The sequence below is a fragment of the Notolepis coatsorum genome (genome assembly GCF_963971535.1).
Source record: "Notolepis coatsorum genome assembly, chromosome: 10".
Lineage (NCBI taxonomy): Eukaryota > Metazoa > Chordata > Actinopteri > Aulopiformes > Paralepididae > Notolepis > Notolepis coatsorum.
In genome coordinates, this window is record NC_140174.1 from 37,001,755 (window position 1) to 37,018,721 (window position 16,967).

The 16,967-nt window shown below is 43.2% G+C and overlaps 1 protein-coding gene across 2 annotated transcripts in view; it reads right to left on the bottom strand.

Annotated features, from left to right (window-relative positions):
- Positions 1 to 16,967, bottom strand: part of adamts14 (ADAM metallopeptidase with thrombospondin type 1 motif, 14) — a 238,764-nt gene that overhangs the window by 16,798 nt on the left and 204,999 nt on the right. For both annotated transcript variants that reach the window (XM_084323888.1, XM_084323887.1), the window contains exons 17-20: positions 11,562 to 11,727; positions 4,725 to 4,857; positions 3,276 to 3,483; positions 867 to 996 (exon numbers count right to left, since the gene is read on the bottom strand). In XM_084323888.1, coding sequence (XP_084180014.1) covers positions 867 to 996; positions 3,276 to 3,483; positions 4,725 to 4,857; positions 11,562 to 11,727 — 637 coding nt within the window. The remainder of the gene's footprint in view (positions 1 to 866; positions 997 to 3,275; positions 3,484 to 4,724; positions 4,858 to 11,561; positions 11,728 to 16,967) is intronic.

Consider the following 16,967-nt stretch of genomic DNA (forward strand, 5'->3'; position numbering starts at 1 on the left):
TCATAGATCGCAAGATATGACGCCTTATATGCATTATGCCCAAATCGTTTGGGTTGCTCGCCTGAAACTCCAAATACTTCCAAATCAAAGGTATAGACCATATACATATACATATGTGTCTTCACAAAATCATCAAGGGGGGGGGTCGTTTTAACTCGAAACTGTGATCGTTACCAAAAGCATGTTTTAGGTCCGGTAAAATACGACATTGTGATCGGTACAGAAGCTTGTTTTAGGTAAAAAAGGTACTCCAAAATGAATAAATCCCAGTCGATCCCATGGTGATCGCAATTACTCGTGTATATTGGGCATGGCTACCATACGGGAAAGAATATTTCTGAGGCACAAAATCTTCCACCGATGTCCTGATCCACTCCGAGGCGGAAGCAGCCGGAGGTAAGTCAGTACTGGAAGACAACTGATATTCCCAGTTCAAAAGGTAGACGATAATGCCACCTGGCGGGATTCGATCGTCATTGCAATTCCAACTTAGGCAGCTGTGCCAGGGAGACCCAGGCAGCTCCAAGCTAGTGTTTAGAACGGGGGTCAAAGGAAAAATAAACGAGATATCTCGTTTTTGGCGCTCAAGCGTTGGCGACGAAACACGAGATTGTTCGTTTTTGGCGCCCAATGAGTTAATATATTCAATACAATTCCTCTTGTATTTTGAGTGCAAGATCGAGCTGATAAACAACAATGGAATTTTTTCACAGCCTGTTTTGTTCACATCTACCTAGGGTAGGTGCCAAGAAGTTTTGAGGGCACTGTATTACCATTATTTACCCAGAAATGGCTTTGTTTACCCATCTATGACAAGTCAAAATGTCTTATAAAAGGGCTTATAATATTTTTTTCAAGACGTTTACCTGGACATGGGCTCAGTTTGCAGATGAGGACAGTCTCCGGCTTCTCCCCCTCACACTGACTGATGGTGTTGTCAGTGGCCCTGCAGACCACCTGTCTCTGCTGAATCCCCTCACCACAGCTTACCGAGCACTGAGGACACACACACACACACATACACACACAAAATAAATACATACATACAAACACACACATGCACAGGCAGACATACGTACACGCACACAGCAGTCAGCAATTAGCAGACAAGACACAGTTATAGACAACAAGATGTACGTTTTAGCAGGCAAAACACAGTTATGCACAACAAGACATGAGCATAAGGAGATAAGACATAAATACAGACAACAAGACATAAGCATTAACCGACATGATACAGTTATGCACAACAAGACATGAGCATTAGTAGGCAAGACATAATTACAGACAACAAGACATACTGTAAGCGAAGAGACATCAACCGGACAAACACAGATAAACAAACCAGACAGATGAGGACAAACAAAACAGGCATGTATGATAACACATCTGGTTGCTTTTGAGACAGGTTTTAAGAGTGTGTACGAAGGAGCGGTAGGTTGTACTACCCCTAATAAGTACTGGAAGTGTGTTCCAAGCCCAATTTCTGTGTCTTCTATGCATTGTGGGACTCTAAGCCTGTAAGGCAGGGCTATTCAACTAAATTGTTCAGGGGGCCACATTGTCAGAAACCCAAGGGGCCAGGGGCCGGACTGCCATGGCGCCTCCCCGTGCTATGAATATATGTACACTTGACACAACACGCAACCACATTTTCACAACTTTTATTTAACTACATTGCAAAAGTAGTATACTTTTCAAATAAAGTGCTTCATTTATGTGCCACATCTGCAACATCTCCTGCAGAAAGTGCTTCATTTATGACTGTGCAACAACTGCAACATCTCCTCTTCAACATTTCAATATAAAAATAAAATAAAAAACAAACAAGTGCATGATGTGCATCTGAACATTCTAACATCAACACTTGAACAAAAAAACACATTTATAGTGCAGCTGAGCTTATGAAAAAGTGCTTCATGTCTGTGCAACAACAGCAAATCACAGCATCTTATTAGCACTTATTGTCCACTCTTAACTCTCAAACATCAGGGGGGGTGGGGGGCAGACAGGCCTAGCCTACATACACACATCTAATGAGAGCGATTGCACTTATTTGACTGGGAAATGGCAGAGAAAGAGGGTTCATAGGAAGTGAGGGCTACCCGCAAACAGTGATGCAAATGCTCATTTGTCAAGGAGGCACGGTTGCTTGTTTTAATGGCATTCATGTGAGAGAAACTGGATTCACAGTTGTATGTTGAGCCAAACATTGTTAGCACAGATATTGCCAGCGTTTTTATTTTGGGGAATGTCTTGACATGAATACACTTTATCCAAAATGTTGTGGTGGATTCATTCTCAAGTGCCTGCTTCAGAGCAGATGATGCTTGCATGTCAATTATTTCAAGTTGCAGGAGACCTTCATCAATGTGAAGTGATGCAAGGAACTCTTGTCCTTTTGTGGAAATAGCAGCTACATTGGCAAATGGGTTGCTCACAAAATGCATCAATTCTCTGGACATGTCAAATTCATCAAATCGACTTGCAAAGTTTTCCCTCAATTTATCAATGAAATCTGTCATTAATTGAGTGACTTTTGGCTCAATTGTGCGTGTTAACGTTGACATGAAAAAAGTGAAAAAAATAAAAATAAAAAAAAAATATTAAAAAAAAATATATTTTATATATTTTTTTTTATTATCATGTAATCTTTGGCGGGCCGGTCAGAATCATCCCCCGCGGGCCGCCAGTTGAATAGCCCTGCTGTAAGGTACCCTAATAAATGTTTTTATTCACTTTTAAATTTTTCATTCACATAGACTGGCGGTCTATTTTCAACTGATTTGGTCTAAAACAGAATCCTGGTCCTATATGGTCGCTGAACTTCTACGTTGCTGTGAAGGAAACATGGACCATTTCGTCATCATCTGTCCTGGACGCCTGAATACTTTAGACAACAAATGTTTGTTTCCGCGTCTCTGATTGGCCAGGTCATTTCTGGTCATGTGACATGTACACCCAATCGTGGGACCGCAAGCTTCTACACTGGTAAGCTTAGGCGCTCTTTCGAAGTTGGTTAAGGTTAGAGTTTGTCTTAGAGCATGGCGATAGAACGGCAGGTAGTTTGCAGGCTGTTAGACCCGGAAATAGGTGCAGAACATGCTGTCCCACGATTGGCGCACATGTCACATGACCTGGCCAATCAGAGCGCAAAACTTGAACGCGGAAACAAACATTTGTTGTCGAAAGTATTCACGCGTCCTGGACCTAGTTTTTCTGAAGACGTTGATTGTACATTTAGTGACAGGAGGTCAAACTATACCAAGACCGACCTGAGACCACGCCCCCGTCCTCCACTGGGCAGGGCAGGCTGTGCGGTTGCAGGCTCTCCTCATCTCTGGACGGTCCTCTGTGCAGTACTTGGTGTGGACCGGCCTGTTGGTGCCGTTCTGGAGGGCCTGCATACACTGAACCACCCTGGACTGGTAGCCCAACTTCCCACACGTCTTGCTGCATGGACTCCACTCCTCCACCACCCACCTGGTAACAGAACACTTAGTCATAGTGCTGACCTTTTACATAAAAGGGCACTGCAATTTAAAAGAAAACTTTGGTGTTTGACAATTATCTCAATTATAATTTATCCTATAAATAGAAGCTTAGTCATCAGATAATGGCCTTCCTGGAAAAAAAGTGACAATTGAGCCCCTCAGAGAAAGAACTGTACAACGTTTATCTGCAGTTGTAATGTCAGTTCAAATCACCTCAGCAATGTAATTTTCACTTCTCGCTATTACTAGAGAGCTAGCCTAGCTTAGCACAAATGAATGGAAGCGGATACAGATAAGCTAGCCTAACTGTTGGCCGAAAACACATCTCCCGGAGTTTTAAGAATCCGCTTCCATTCATTTGTGCTAAGTTAGGCTAGCTTGTAATATAACTGGATAGCTTTCTACTGAATGCACAGAGAGGAAGTTGGTATCTATCTTCTTGTCTGACTCTGGAGAAGACGGTAAGCGCATTTGCTATAATGTTGGCGTGTTCCTTTAAAAACGGGGACAATCTGGTAATGGCGAAAAGTGAAAATTACTCTGATATGATAAGATAATTAGGTTTGAAAACACTGTTTACCTGAAAAACTCAAAACAGAGTTATATGATTCTTCCTATCTCAAGCCCCGCCGTCCTTTCTTGATCCTCCAAACGCAACTTATTGATCCTCTAATCACAACTGTTAATAATAATAATAAACTGTATTTGTATAGCACCTTTCATACAGAAATTGCAGCTCAAAGTGCTTCACAACAGAAAAAAGACACAGTTACTCACATTAGGATCTAACATCCCAACAGGCCACCTTGTTTATGGTTTGATTGAGTTTTAAATAGACAATAATAAAAAGAGTAAGATAAAATAGACAATAGAAAATAGAGTAAAATAGTGCAATAGTGCAGTGCAATAAAATTGTAGAATAGAATAGATGAAATAATTGTTTTACAGTGCAATAAAAATGTCTCGATTACTGTTCAACAGTTCAAAGTCTTTACCTTCTCTGTTTGATATCCACAGTTTAAAACTTGACAGTCTTCCCTCCTGTTTGATACCCTCTTTGACCCCTCGAACCTCCCACTCACGGCAAACCTCCCTCTCATGGCAACTTGATAGCACAGTGATTGGAGGATCAAGAAAGGAGGGCGGGGCTTGAGATGGGAGGTCTATTACAGGTGCTACAGTACATACAATGTATGGGCAGATGAATTTCTCTGTGCACGGCTCACTCACGTAGACTGGCTGCACTCGTTGATGTTGCAGCGTTTCCGGATTGGCTTGGGCTTTTTGCTGGTTTCACAGAAGTTGCGGTGCACCAAACGGCTATCGCTCCTCCTCCGACACCCATATTTTGTGTACTGTATACCTGAGGGGTGGAATAATGGGGAATGAAACTTAAAGATGCGCACACACACAGACACACTCACCCACACACACACAAACACACTTTCACACAAGCACACTCACCCACACACACATCCATCCTATTTTTTTTTAGCTCCCGCCCCACATTTCCCAACATGGGAAAAACAACAGGGGGGAGGGCAGCTTCAGGTGTTAATTTGGGGAAAGCGTTGTCGGAGTGCACTCTGGGCATCAGATCATGCTGCGTGAGTCCAGTGTCTGTTCAGGGGGGCTTGCTGATGAGACTTGTGTTTCGCACCCAGCTGTGCCTCATCAGCTATCCAGTTTAATGTCGGTTTGCTGTCTTCATTCAATATGGCTAGGTTATTATTTAATATCATCATTATCTCTGTATACCGTATTCATTATTTGTCACTGTGGAAGGAAACTGACATGATTAGTTCATTAATCAAACCAGTGTTTTCCTCCTGTCTCCCTGCTCGACCGGGAAATTGGAAATGTTCATAAAATGTTTTGATGACGCAAGGAGAGGCTGAGAAGCTGAGAAGCCTTGTTTAATGGTGACCGTTAAGTTATTTCTGTTTGGAAAGGCTTCCTTTGTGCTGGACAAAAAAGAGGATATTGGTGATGGACAGTCTCGTTGTTTATATAAGTTAGTCTTATATGTTGAAGGCAAACTGTTGCCACACCAGTGACTTGAGCCAGGAAGCAGGCAGATTGTCCAGTTTTGTTTCTGCATCATCTCCGACCCAGCTGTGGTCATGGTCTGGAAAAGTAATGCAGACTACTGTGGAAGAATCCCTTTTGGTTGTTCTAAGACAATAGTTTAAATCTCACACCCAGGAGAGCCAATGTATGTATGTTGTATGTATGTTGTGTGTGTGTTGGGCGGACGTACTGTGAGCGCCAATTTGTTCTGTGTGTCTTATGTTCCTAGTCTGCAATTGTGTTTTAGATTGTGTATGTGTGTCTGTCTTTCCTCAACGACTTACTTAACTGTACATATAACATGGAGCTGGGGTTAAGTAAAAAATAGCCCTTACCACTATATGGAACGCAATCAGGGCATGGAGGAAGATTTGCAAAGCATAATCATGGTTGTACAGGAAGACAGGATGAAAACACTGGTTTGATTAATTAACTAATCATGTCAGTTTCCTTCCAGTGACAAATAATGAATGTGGTATACAGAGAGATAATGATGATATAATACTTAATGATAATGTTGGCAATATTACCTATATGGAGTGGATTAAGCAAACAAGTAGTTGCACCGTAATACTTGTGTAAGCAGATATATTGAATGAAGACAGCAAACCGACATTAAACTGGATAGCTGATGAGGCACAGCTGGGTGGGAAACACAAGTCTCATCAGCAAGCCCCCCTGAACAGACACTGGACTCACGCAGAGTGCACTCCGACAACGCTTTCCCCAAATTAACACCTGAAGCTGTCCTCCCCCCTGTTGTTTTTATATTGTCCTTTGCACCCTATATTTGTATGTCTTGTATGTCATAAATGTCTTGATGAATTGAAAATGGAGGACCCTTATGTAAACGAGACGAAAGTCTTTTTCTGGTCTACATCCTCTTAGAAGTTGTTAGTATTGAGCTGTACTGTATTGTACCCATTCTGCAATCTGTTAATAAAGTTTTCAATCAATCAATCAAACCTATTGTCCTTGGACTGGTGTCACAACTGTGGAGGCAATCTGACAGGCACAGACACCTCTGGAGATACAAACACCTTGCAGAGCAGGTCGTTTCATTGAGGAGAGGGAATATCATGCACAATGTCATGTTCACTCCCTAAAAGGCCGGCCTACTTAGAGTTGATTTATTTTCATTCATTTAATTGATTTCTATTCATTCGATTTCTGTTCCCAGGGTGTGTTGTGGAATTGAATAACTTTAACTTTCATGTGATTTCTATTGATTTTGGTGGTATATTGAAAACGTTGGCTTACAGAGACAATCTTTTAATGTATTCTGGTATTTTATAATATGCATATTCTTGTATTTTTGTATGTTTGATTTTATAAAACGGGGGACGTTCTTGATAAGCCTCTAGGCTTCTAACTTCTCCTTCACAATCGTTATAACTTATTATGTATTGTTTTTACTTCTGTTTAACTGTGTTAATAAACAAACAAACAAACAAACAAACAAACAGAGACAAGTTATGTATTTGTATTTATGTATTGTATAAGAAAATGTATACAGGGTGACTGGATGCAATGAGTGCACAATGAATAGCCAGTGGTTTTAATTTCCTTAAACTCTGACGTACACCTTGTTCATGCAAAGTAGGTTAGTTTAGTCAGCAGGGTTTCAAAATTGCATCAAATATCAATGATCAAGGATGTCAAGAATGGCTTTTTTCTACTATTCTTACTAACCTTGTAAGTAAATGGTTACCGTCATCATCTCTCTTTTCACACATGCGCGATGATTAAAGCTTAAATACAAAAGTTACATCACTTGAAGTCGTGTGTTATACTCCGCTGCGTGTCGGGCCTAACAACCACCCCTAGGCGTGATCTAATGAGTATAACACACTCCTGCGCGTGATGTAATGCTTAAATAGATCCAAAATAGAATAACCAGTATAGGGTAATCAACTCCAGTGTGACCAGCAAGGACAATTGCAGTCACATCAAATGCTAGAAAAACCAATGAATGACTAGGATCAGGACCTTTTGAAGGGTACTTGCAGGAACATCCCCAAGAATTAGGGATGGACCGAATGGGAAATTCTTGGCCGAAACCGATACCGAAAATAGGAAACAGTTGGCCGAAAACCGAATGCCGAAAGGCCGAAAATGATTAATATAAATATATATATGTTTTTTTTAGCTACCTGATTATGGCAAAAGACATGATTATGGCTAAACTTAACTTAAATAATATTAATAATCACTATTATGGGCCCATAAAACATTTATTCAGCACTTTTGAATGCATACATAAATTCAAGACTGTTAAGACTAAAAGACTACAACGATTGATGACGACTTCCGGTCCTCGCATTTCCATTTCCGGTTTAACAATACATTTTCAACAACAGATTGCTGCTAATTAAACACTTCATTTAAACGGAGTAACGTTAACGTTATGTCAAGTTCATACGTGTAGTGTAGTATGAACTCGTCATAACGTTAACATTACTCAGTGTCCACTGTTGCTGCCACCGTTGCGTCGCAGATGGATGGTACACTGTTAGCTCCGTAGCTAATCTGCTCCTAGACTACTGATAGCAGTACCGTTAACGTCGGAGCTGATCAATACTCAGTTTTTTTCTAATTTAGCTTAGAACCGGGTTTCGGGGGGCATCCCTACTCCCAAGAGGAGTTAGTTATCACAGGCTGTAGAATGCAGGAAGAGCTGCCAAGCTGCTCACGTTACATGTTGCGCATGCTACCGGTATGTCTGTAGTCGCGTTTTGATGACGTCATCACAACAACACGTTATTTGACTTTCGGTCATATATTTTCGGTGCTAAAACCCTTTCGGCCAAAAGCCGAAAGAGCCGTTTTAACCATTTTCGGCCGATAATTTTCGGTAGCCGAATTTTCGGTGCATCCCTACCAAGAATACTGAACTGTCACAGAAATTCTGTATACGGATCTATATAATCACAAGCCAAAAGGTTTTTGAGAAAAAAGCAGATTCAATTCAGACAGAAGTCCAAGATTGATGATGAAGAAAAGAAAAACCTGCATGCAACCTCTGTTACCTTCTTCTCTCTTTGCTTTAAACTAAATCAACCTAAAGGTGCCTTGTGCTATTTCCCTCCTCATCCTTACCGGGGTTAAACTTCCTTCTATGACTGAAATTAGTTAATTACTGTAGGTTAAAAAGTGGTGTGGCAGATATCATCCCCCGTCCCATGGCTACATGAAGGATGGGAGATACTACTGCCACGGGAGGAGAGGAAGCAATTAGGCAGCTGATCAGGACTGATAGAACACACCTGTGCACCATTAGATCACCCACATCCCCCCCACACACACACACACACACACCATACACACATACCATAAAACACTAGGACAGACAGAGTATAGTTGAGAGGAGGTGAGGTAGGAGCGAAGTACGGAGAGAGAGAGATTGTTATTACAGAGTTTTGTGAGGTGAGAGGTAGTGGATAGGAGAGGTGAAGGCGAGAAGGTGTTCATTGTGTACTGGACCCTAGACTGGCTGAGAAACCCCCTTGTGTACTGACCCTGGACCGGAAGGCTACTCTGAGTATTGAACAATCCCTTTTTTGTACGAGAGCCTGTTTTGTGTTTTTGACCTTGGACTGTATTACGACCATTCTAATTGAACAACCAGAACCTGCAGATTCCTCCTGAGCAACGTCAGAAGGATCCGCCCCTTCCTGACAAAAGAAGCCACCCAACTCCTCGTCCAATCAACAGTCATCTCCCGCCTCGACTACTGCAACGCACTGCTCGCTGGCCTCCCGGCCACTGCCACCAAGCCTCTTCAACTCATTCAGAACGCAGCGGCCCGCCTGATCTCAAACCTACCGAAGTCGGCCCATGTCACCCCACTTCTTAGGGACCTGCACTGGCTCCCCATTGCTGCACGTATCCGCTTCAAGGCCGTCGACGAAGCTCCTCCATCCTCTTCGGTCTTGTGCCCTCCGCTCCAGATCTTGCCAGGACAGCCCTTCTTTCTTCATCTCCTGTTTTCGGTCTGCCTCTTTTCCTCCTGCCCTGTGGGTTCCATGTCAGCGCCTGCTTTGTGATTGATATCTTTCTTCTGAGTGTGTGACCTATCTACTTCCACTTCCTCCTCCGGATTTGAATTTCTATTGTGTCCTGTTTGGTGAGTTCCCACAGGTTGGCGTTAGAGATGGTGTTGGGCCAGTATATTCCCAGGAGGCGTCTGAGGCACCGGTTGGTGAAGGTCTGTAGCTTGTTGAGTATAGTGGTGGTGGTTTTCCAGGATTCTGAGCCATATAGTAGAGTGGTCTTTACATTTGAGTTGAAGATCTGTAGCTTGGTCTTGAGTGACAGGTTTTTTGCCTTCCAGATAATGTTTAGCATGTTGAATGATGTCCTTGCCTTTCCAATCCTGGCTTGGACATTGTCTTCCGTACCACAGAAATTATGGTTCCAAGGTAAGTGAAGCTGTTTACATCCTCTAATGGGTTTTGTTCCATGGTTATGGGTGTGTTGTTCTTGCTGTTGATACGCATTACTTTGGTTTTGGATGAGTTTATTTTGAGGCCGAGCAGAGCAGCAGTTTCTTCCAGTTTTCCAGATTTTTCCTGCATCTGTTGATGTGTGTGAGCCAGTAGTGCCAGGTCATCAGCGAAATCCAAATCTTTCAGCTGCTCTGTCAAGCTCCATTGTGTGCCAGTTTTTCTGTTGCTGGTTGTTTCTTTCATCACCCAGTCTATGCAGAGGAGGAAAATAAAGGGTGAGAGGCACCCCTGCCGCACACCAGTCAGGACCTCGAAAGCTTCCGATATACATCCTTCATGGAGGACTTGACATCTCATCCCTTGGTAGGTGTTCCTTACGATGTTGATGATCTTTGCTGGAATCCCATAGTGGGCCATCAGTTTCCACAGCATTTCTCTATCCACACTGTCAAAGGCTTTCTCAAAATCTATGAAATTCACATAGACAGAAGAGTTCCATTCAATAGACTGTTCAATGATAATCCTAAGGGTGATGATTTGGTCTCCACAGGTTGTTCCTGAAGCCAGCCTGGTTTTCCCTCAGTTTCTCATCGACCCACTTCTGGAGCCTTTCCAGCAGGATGTGGTTGAGCACCTTCCCCGGTGTTGAAAGGAGCATTATTCCTCTGTAATTTTTACATTCCCTGAGGTCTCCTTTCTTGGGGATTTTCACGATGTGGCCATCTTTCCAGTCAGATGGGGACATTTTCTTTCTCCCAGATGGTTTGCATGAGGTGGTGGAGCATGTTGGTGGAGGTTTCAATGTCAGCCTTAAGAGCTTCTGCTGGGATCCCGTCTGGTCCCTCTGCTTTCCCGCCTCTTAAGGCCTTAATGGCTTTTCTGATTTCTGTCTTGGTGGGGGGGTTGCAGTTTATCTCCAACAGATTTGGGGCTGGTGGGATATCTGCTTCCAGTTGAGGAGGCTGCCTGTTGAGCAGATCTCTGAAGTGTTCAGTCCATCTGTTCAACTGTTCTTCCTTGGTTGTGAGGAGTACGCCGTGTGGGTTTTTGATGTGTGCCTGTGTGTGTCTGAATTTGCCTGTGAGCTTTTTGGTAGTTAGCATACCGACCTAGCATACCGTGCGGCAAAGGGAACCGCTCCCGCCTACCTCCGGTCAATGGTCTCTAACTACACACCCCCAAGACCCCTACGCTCTGCATCTTCTGGCCGCCTCAGACCTACTCCTATCCAAGCCTCGGGAGGGTCATCAAAGAGATGCCGCCTATTCTCAGTCCTTTCCCCACAATGGTGGAATGAACTACCCACCCCAATTAGGATAGCCGAAACCCGTCCAATCTTCCGCACGCACGCACGCACGCACGCACGCACGCACACACACACACACACACACACACACACACACACACACACACACACACACACACACACACACACACACACACACACACACACACACACACACACACACACACACACACACACACACACACACACACACACACACACACACACACACACACACACACACATACATACATACACACTGACCTCCACCACAGGGCTTGGAGCACTGGGACCAGCTCTTCAGTGCCCACTCATAAGTGTCCAATTCAGCCAACAACACATTGTTATTAGTAATAACTGGCAGTAGGTCCTCGTGAATTATGTATTTGTACGTCAAGCTGATCTTGGCATCCTCCTCTTGGGGAATGACCTACGAAAGAGAACACATCATTAAACAGCCCCACAGACCTCATTGTGAGCTCAAAAGGTGCACCCAGTAGACATCATTAAACAGCCCCACAGAACCCACAGTAAACAAGGACACAATGTCAAACAGTGGTGTAGATGCAAAGCACAAGGGCAGATTCCCTGAACATGATTCAAAGAACTCTAGACCCTATATAACACGCCCAAATGATTGGCTTACACTGGAGGTTCCCCATATACAGACCAAACTTGGAAAATCAGCCTTTAACTATAATGCCCCTACTACTCTCCCCTGGAACTCTCTTCAGCTCTCGCTGAAGATAAAACTACCTATAACACCGGTTCCTGACAGGCAGCGAGCGAGCGAACTGGAGACGAAATCGCGAGCGACACTGTCCTGATATGAGGCGGCGCGTGTCCGAGTGTGTCTGTGTGTGTGTTAACGGGGGCAAAGCAGCCTGCAATTCTTGACCAATAAAAAGTGTTTAGGGGCGGGACTCTGCCAAGTAATCGCTCAACTAGAGACACAGCGAGCGAATATTTGAGGGGGGAATGACATCGCCGCTCAGTTCGCTGTCGCTCGTGGTAGGTCAGGATAGTCTGATTGAAACAAATACATTTTAATCATTTTCGCAATCACGCTCGCTCGCGTCGCTCCCTGTCAGGAAGGGGTGTAAGGCAGGTAACAGTTTTTTACTTATATTACTGCATTTTACAAGTGATGTGGTGTTCTTCCTTTTAATGCACTTCATCTATGTATATGTTTACTATGTTCTTTTTTATTTGATTGTATCTCTATGTACATATTGTAAAAAATGTATGCATTGAAAGTCTCGACAACATTAAAAATGAGGGTGACCTGAATTGTCCTTTTCGAGATAAAATAAAGGTTTGAATGAAAGTGTCATGCCTCTGAACCACATGACAGGGGCAGAGTGGCTAACTGTGAGTGAGTGAGTGAGTGAGTGAGTGAGTGAGTGAGTGAGTGAGTGAGTGAGTGAGTGAGTGAGTGAGTGAGTGAGTGAGTGAGTGAGTGAGTGAGTGAGTGAGTGAGTGGGGGCAATGGTGGCCTAAAGGTTAGAAAAGTGGGATTGTGACCGGAAGGGTCTTGAAGTGAATGAATAACTTCACTCTCCCCCCTTAATACCCACTGTTGAGGTGCCCTTGAGCAAGGCACTTAACCTCCAAGTGACCTTTAGGCTATATAATGAGGAGACAGAGTGCTCCAGACATTTTGAACACTAAAGATATAGTCCATGGGCCAGACCAGATGTCGGTACCACTCAAGGTGATGAAACTTACATAATGTTTTCAAAGATCTATGTCTGTAGATGATATTTTGGTATGATAGCCCTTCCGGAGTGGTAGCTTTATCATAATTATCAAGTCATGAATTACAGTATACCCACCCCCTCAGGAAATTGCATTTCAGATGCTGGTGCATATCCTGCTTTAGACTCACGTAGAGGACATCTGTCAATGTTTCACAATATTGTATATGTCATCTTTCATTCAAGCTAAGATGTGAATCTTTCTGACCAATATAGAGGTCACTGGAGCTCTTTGAACAGTCAACAACAGACATTTTTACAAAATTTTCGCCTAAATGATGTACTATCTTTTAGCCTTGTGTCATCTAGGAGCAACAGGGACACAAAATACTGAATCTACAACACTCTCAGGACCATAAGGATTCAGGAAATGTATAATATGCCTATACTATTTCTTGTCAGGGGTGATTGTGAGCCTTAAATTAGAAGAGCAGTACTAGGCTCCTATTAAACTATACAGAACAGCCACTAGGATAATGTCACAAAGTGGTCTGTCTTTATCATACATATACAGGACATAAAGGACACCACAATGAGATAAGGAACCACTTAGCTGTTTGGTTAATTTACCCTTAGAATGCCAGCCTTTCTAGTCGTTTCCGTGGTGTTTGCGAAGCTGTGTGTGTGTGTTCTGTATTATAGCTGTAGAGACACGGTGTGGCCCATTTCGACAAACATTACTTGTAGTCCAGCATGGGAATAATAGTTTGTTTCCACACACTGTAGTTTGTAGTTTATTACACGCTAAACATCGCGCATTTCCAAGATGATACAGTCTTTTTTCATAGATCGCGAGATAAAACGCATTATGTGCAATAAGCCCAAACCGTTCTGGCTGATCCCCTGAAACCCTGAATACTCCCAAATCACAGGTATATGACTTGTATATATGTATTGAGGGAAATCGGTGGTTTTTCAATGTATGTGATGTATAGATTGGGGGGAGATGACCACATCTAATGGTGCCAGGTCAGAGAGATCGAAATGTGCATGGTTTGCCTTAGAAGAGGGTGGTGGAAGAGGTGGTTCAGAGCGAGCAGGAGTCACTGAATAGCAGCACACTGAGCAGGGGATGTTGACATTCCAATCTGGAACACAGTGATAACAGCGAGTGTGGACGGTCACTGAAAGGGGCCCTTGCCCTAGAAGACGGGACCGGCCCAAGATGGGGGGTGTACTGTAAGAGGGAAGGGAGCGCTCTGATTTGACGTGGGGTATACCTAAGTAGGGGGGCCAAAGGGTTTAGGTGTGTTGTCTGTAAAGTTGCAGATCTGTCTCTCTCTCTCTCTCTCTCTCTCTCTCTCTCTCTCTCTCTCTCTCTCTCTCTCTCTCTCTCTCTCTCTCTCTCTCCTCCCTGACCGTTGTTTAGCCTTTCTGGTTTGGGCGTGATGCGTGTAATGGAAAACAATAAGGCAAACAGCAGACGGAGGGGCCCTAATTGTTATGAGTCTATTTTTGATGTTATTAATTAAAAAACCAAATAATGATTTATGATTCTGAAGGGGTGATAAGAATCAAGGGGGGATTGAGGGAAATCGGTGGTTTTTCAATGTATGTGATGTATAGATTGGGGGGAGATGACCACATCTAACGGTGCCGGGTCAGAGAGATCGAAATGTGCATGGTTTGCCTTAGAAGAGGGTGGTGGAAGAGGTGGTTCAGAGCGAGCAGGAGTCACTGAATAGCAGCACACTGAGCAGGGGATGTTGACATTCCAATCTGGAACACAGTGATAACAGCGAGTGTGGACGCAGGCGATGGAGGTTTTAACAGTAATGAAACGTTTTGAAATGTGTGAAAGGTTATTAGCAGTTGTCATGACAGCACGTCGCATGACAACCAGAAGAGGGGCGGGCTATCGTTGCTATGATGAAGATCCTATAAAGCGGACAGTGGTTCCGGGTGTAAGCCAGACCAAGAGCGGCTAAGGGCAGACTACAATCTGACTAGGACTGAGAGACTCTCTCCTCTCATCACGGAGAGGGGGGGGGAGGAGGAGGAATGACACATCATCATTAGCTTCGGCTAACGGGAGAAGGGTTCTGGCTACGACCAGGCCTGACCACCATTGGACTGAATAGCAGAAGGACGATAGCAAGGACGATACAATTTGCTAACATCTGATTATGAGGTTCTGTTTATTGAATAAACAACGCTCTTCCAAGAAAGGTATTACGCTGTGTCAAAGTGTCGAATTCTTACGAAGGTGGAGAATTATTATGGTTTGCGGATCGCACTAACAGGGAGAGATAAGGATTGTATCAGCCAGTGTATGAGACGTCAGGACCATTAAAAGTACACAACGCAGAGGAATGGATGGAGAGAGGATAACACAAGAAGACGTGATACTGGCCAGATTGATCAGAATCTAACAATATGTATCATCACAAAATCATCAAGGGGGGTGGGGGGTCGTTTTAACTTAAAACTATGATCGCGTTTGCCGAGCATGTTTTTCGTCCGGTGAAACACAGAACTGTGATTGTTAGAAAAACACGTTTCAGATTCAGTAAAATAGACATAGAATGTACCTTACCTTAGCCAGAAGGTATTCCAATAAGAATAATTCCAAGTGATCGCATCGCCATCGCGATTACGAGTGTATATGTCTATACACGTTTTGATGGTCAAATACGCTTATGCAACGGAATTCCGAGGCGACTGTGAATTTCTTTTTTTTAAAGATTCTTTTTTTTGTGTGTTTTTATCGCTTTATTTCTACTGGGCAGTCCAGTAGATAGAGATAGAGGAGGAATGGGAGACAGAGTGGGGGGAAGACATTCGGCAAATAACGACGGGTTCGGTAATCGAACCCGGGTCGGCCGTGTCGCGGTTCGCCACTGGGGCGCCCGACTGTGAATTTCTGTCCCGGGAGAAGGAGGGGCCACTCGCGAGGAGAAACTGAAAGTGAAGCTGACTATCAGCCCAGAGCCCCATGCAGTTCAGACACAGACGATACTGCCACCTGGTGATAGTCGATCAGAATGCAGTTCCAATGTGTGGGGACGTGCCTAAATGATGCAGATCGCTCTGGGCAACTGTGTAGAGCGGGGATCAAAGTAAAAAGATCAACCGATCCAAAAACTACTTTTTACGTTTATGGCACTCAACGGTCGGCGGTCAAACACATAAAAAAAACGTTTTTGGCACAGACTGTGCTAAACCGAATAACATTATAAACTAAATTAACATTGAAAGTGAATTATACATTTAATCCCACAGTATACAGTATCGTTATTAATGGATTGATTTTTGATTTGATTTGATATTTTTTATTTTCGTGTCTTACATACAGATGTATGCCCAGCCCATATGGGCTTACAAGACACATAACAATAAGTATATAATAATATACTTTACCAATTACTTAACAAATGACATAGACCAAGATGGCCATAAAAAAAAAAAAATACAAGAAAATACAATAAAACGTAATATAACACAAGCTGTACTCAATGTAAATAAATAAACAGAAAAACAAGGTGAATTCAAATACAATTATATAGGATACAGTGTGTTTTGTCTCAGGTGCCATGCCTTCTCCAAAAATCCTGCAAAACCGAAGATGTCCTCCACAAAAAAACAACTCAACATACAATCTGGAAATAGGCCTATGTCAAGATCTGATTATAGTCAGGCTATCACGATCTGTGTGTACTTAAGATAGAGTTGAGATGGGTAACCTAGTCCAGAATCACCCCATAATGTCACTCAACTGCTCGTCTCTCTCATCCTCTGACTCCTCGAGTTCGAAATCAGGTTCTAGATCATCCTGCAGTTTTTGGTTGCTGGCTGCATGTCTGTAACTTGCACATACCTGTGCATGCCAGTCCATTTTATAACATTTACATTTACATTTAGTAATTTTGCTGATGCTTTTATCCAAAGCGACTGTTCTGTACGACAAGTCATC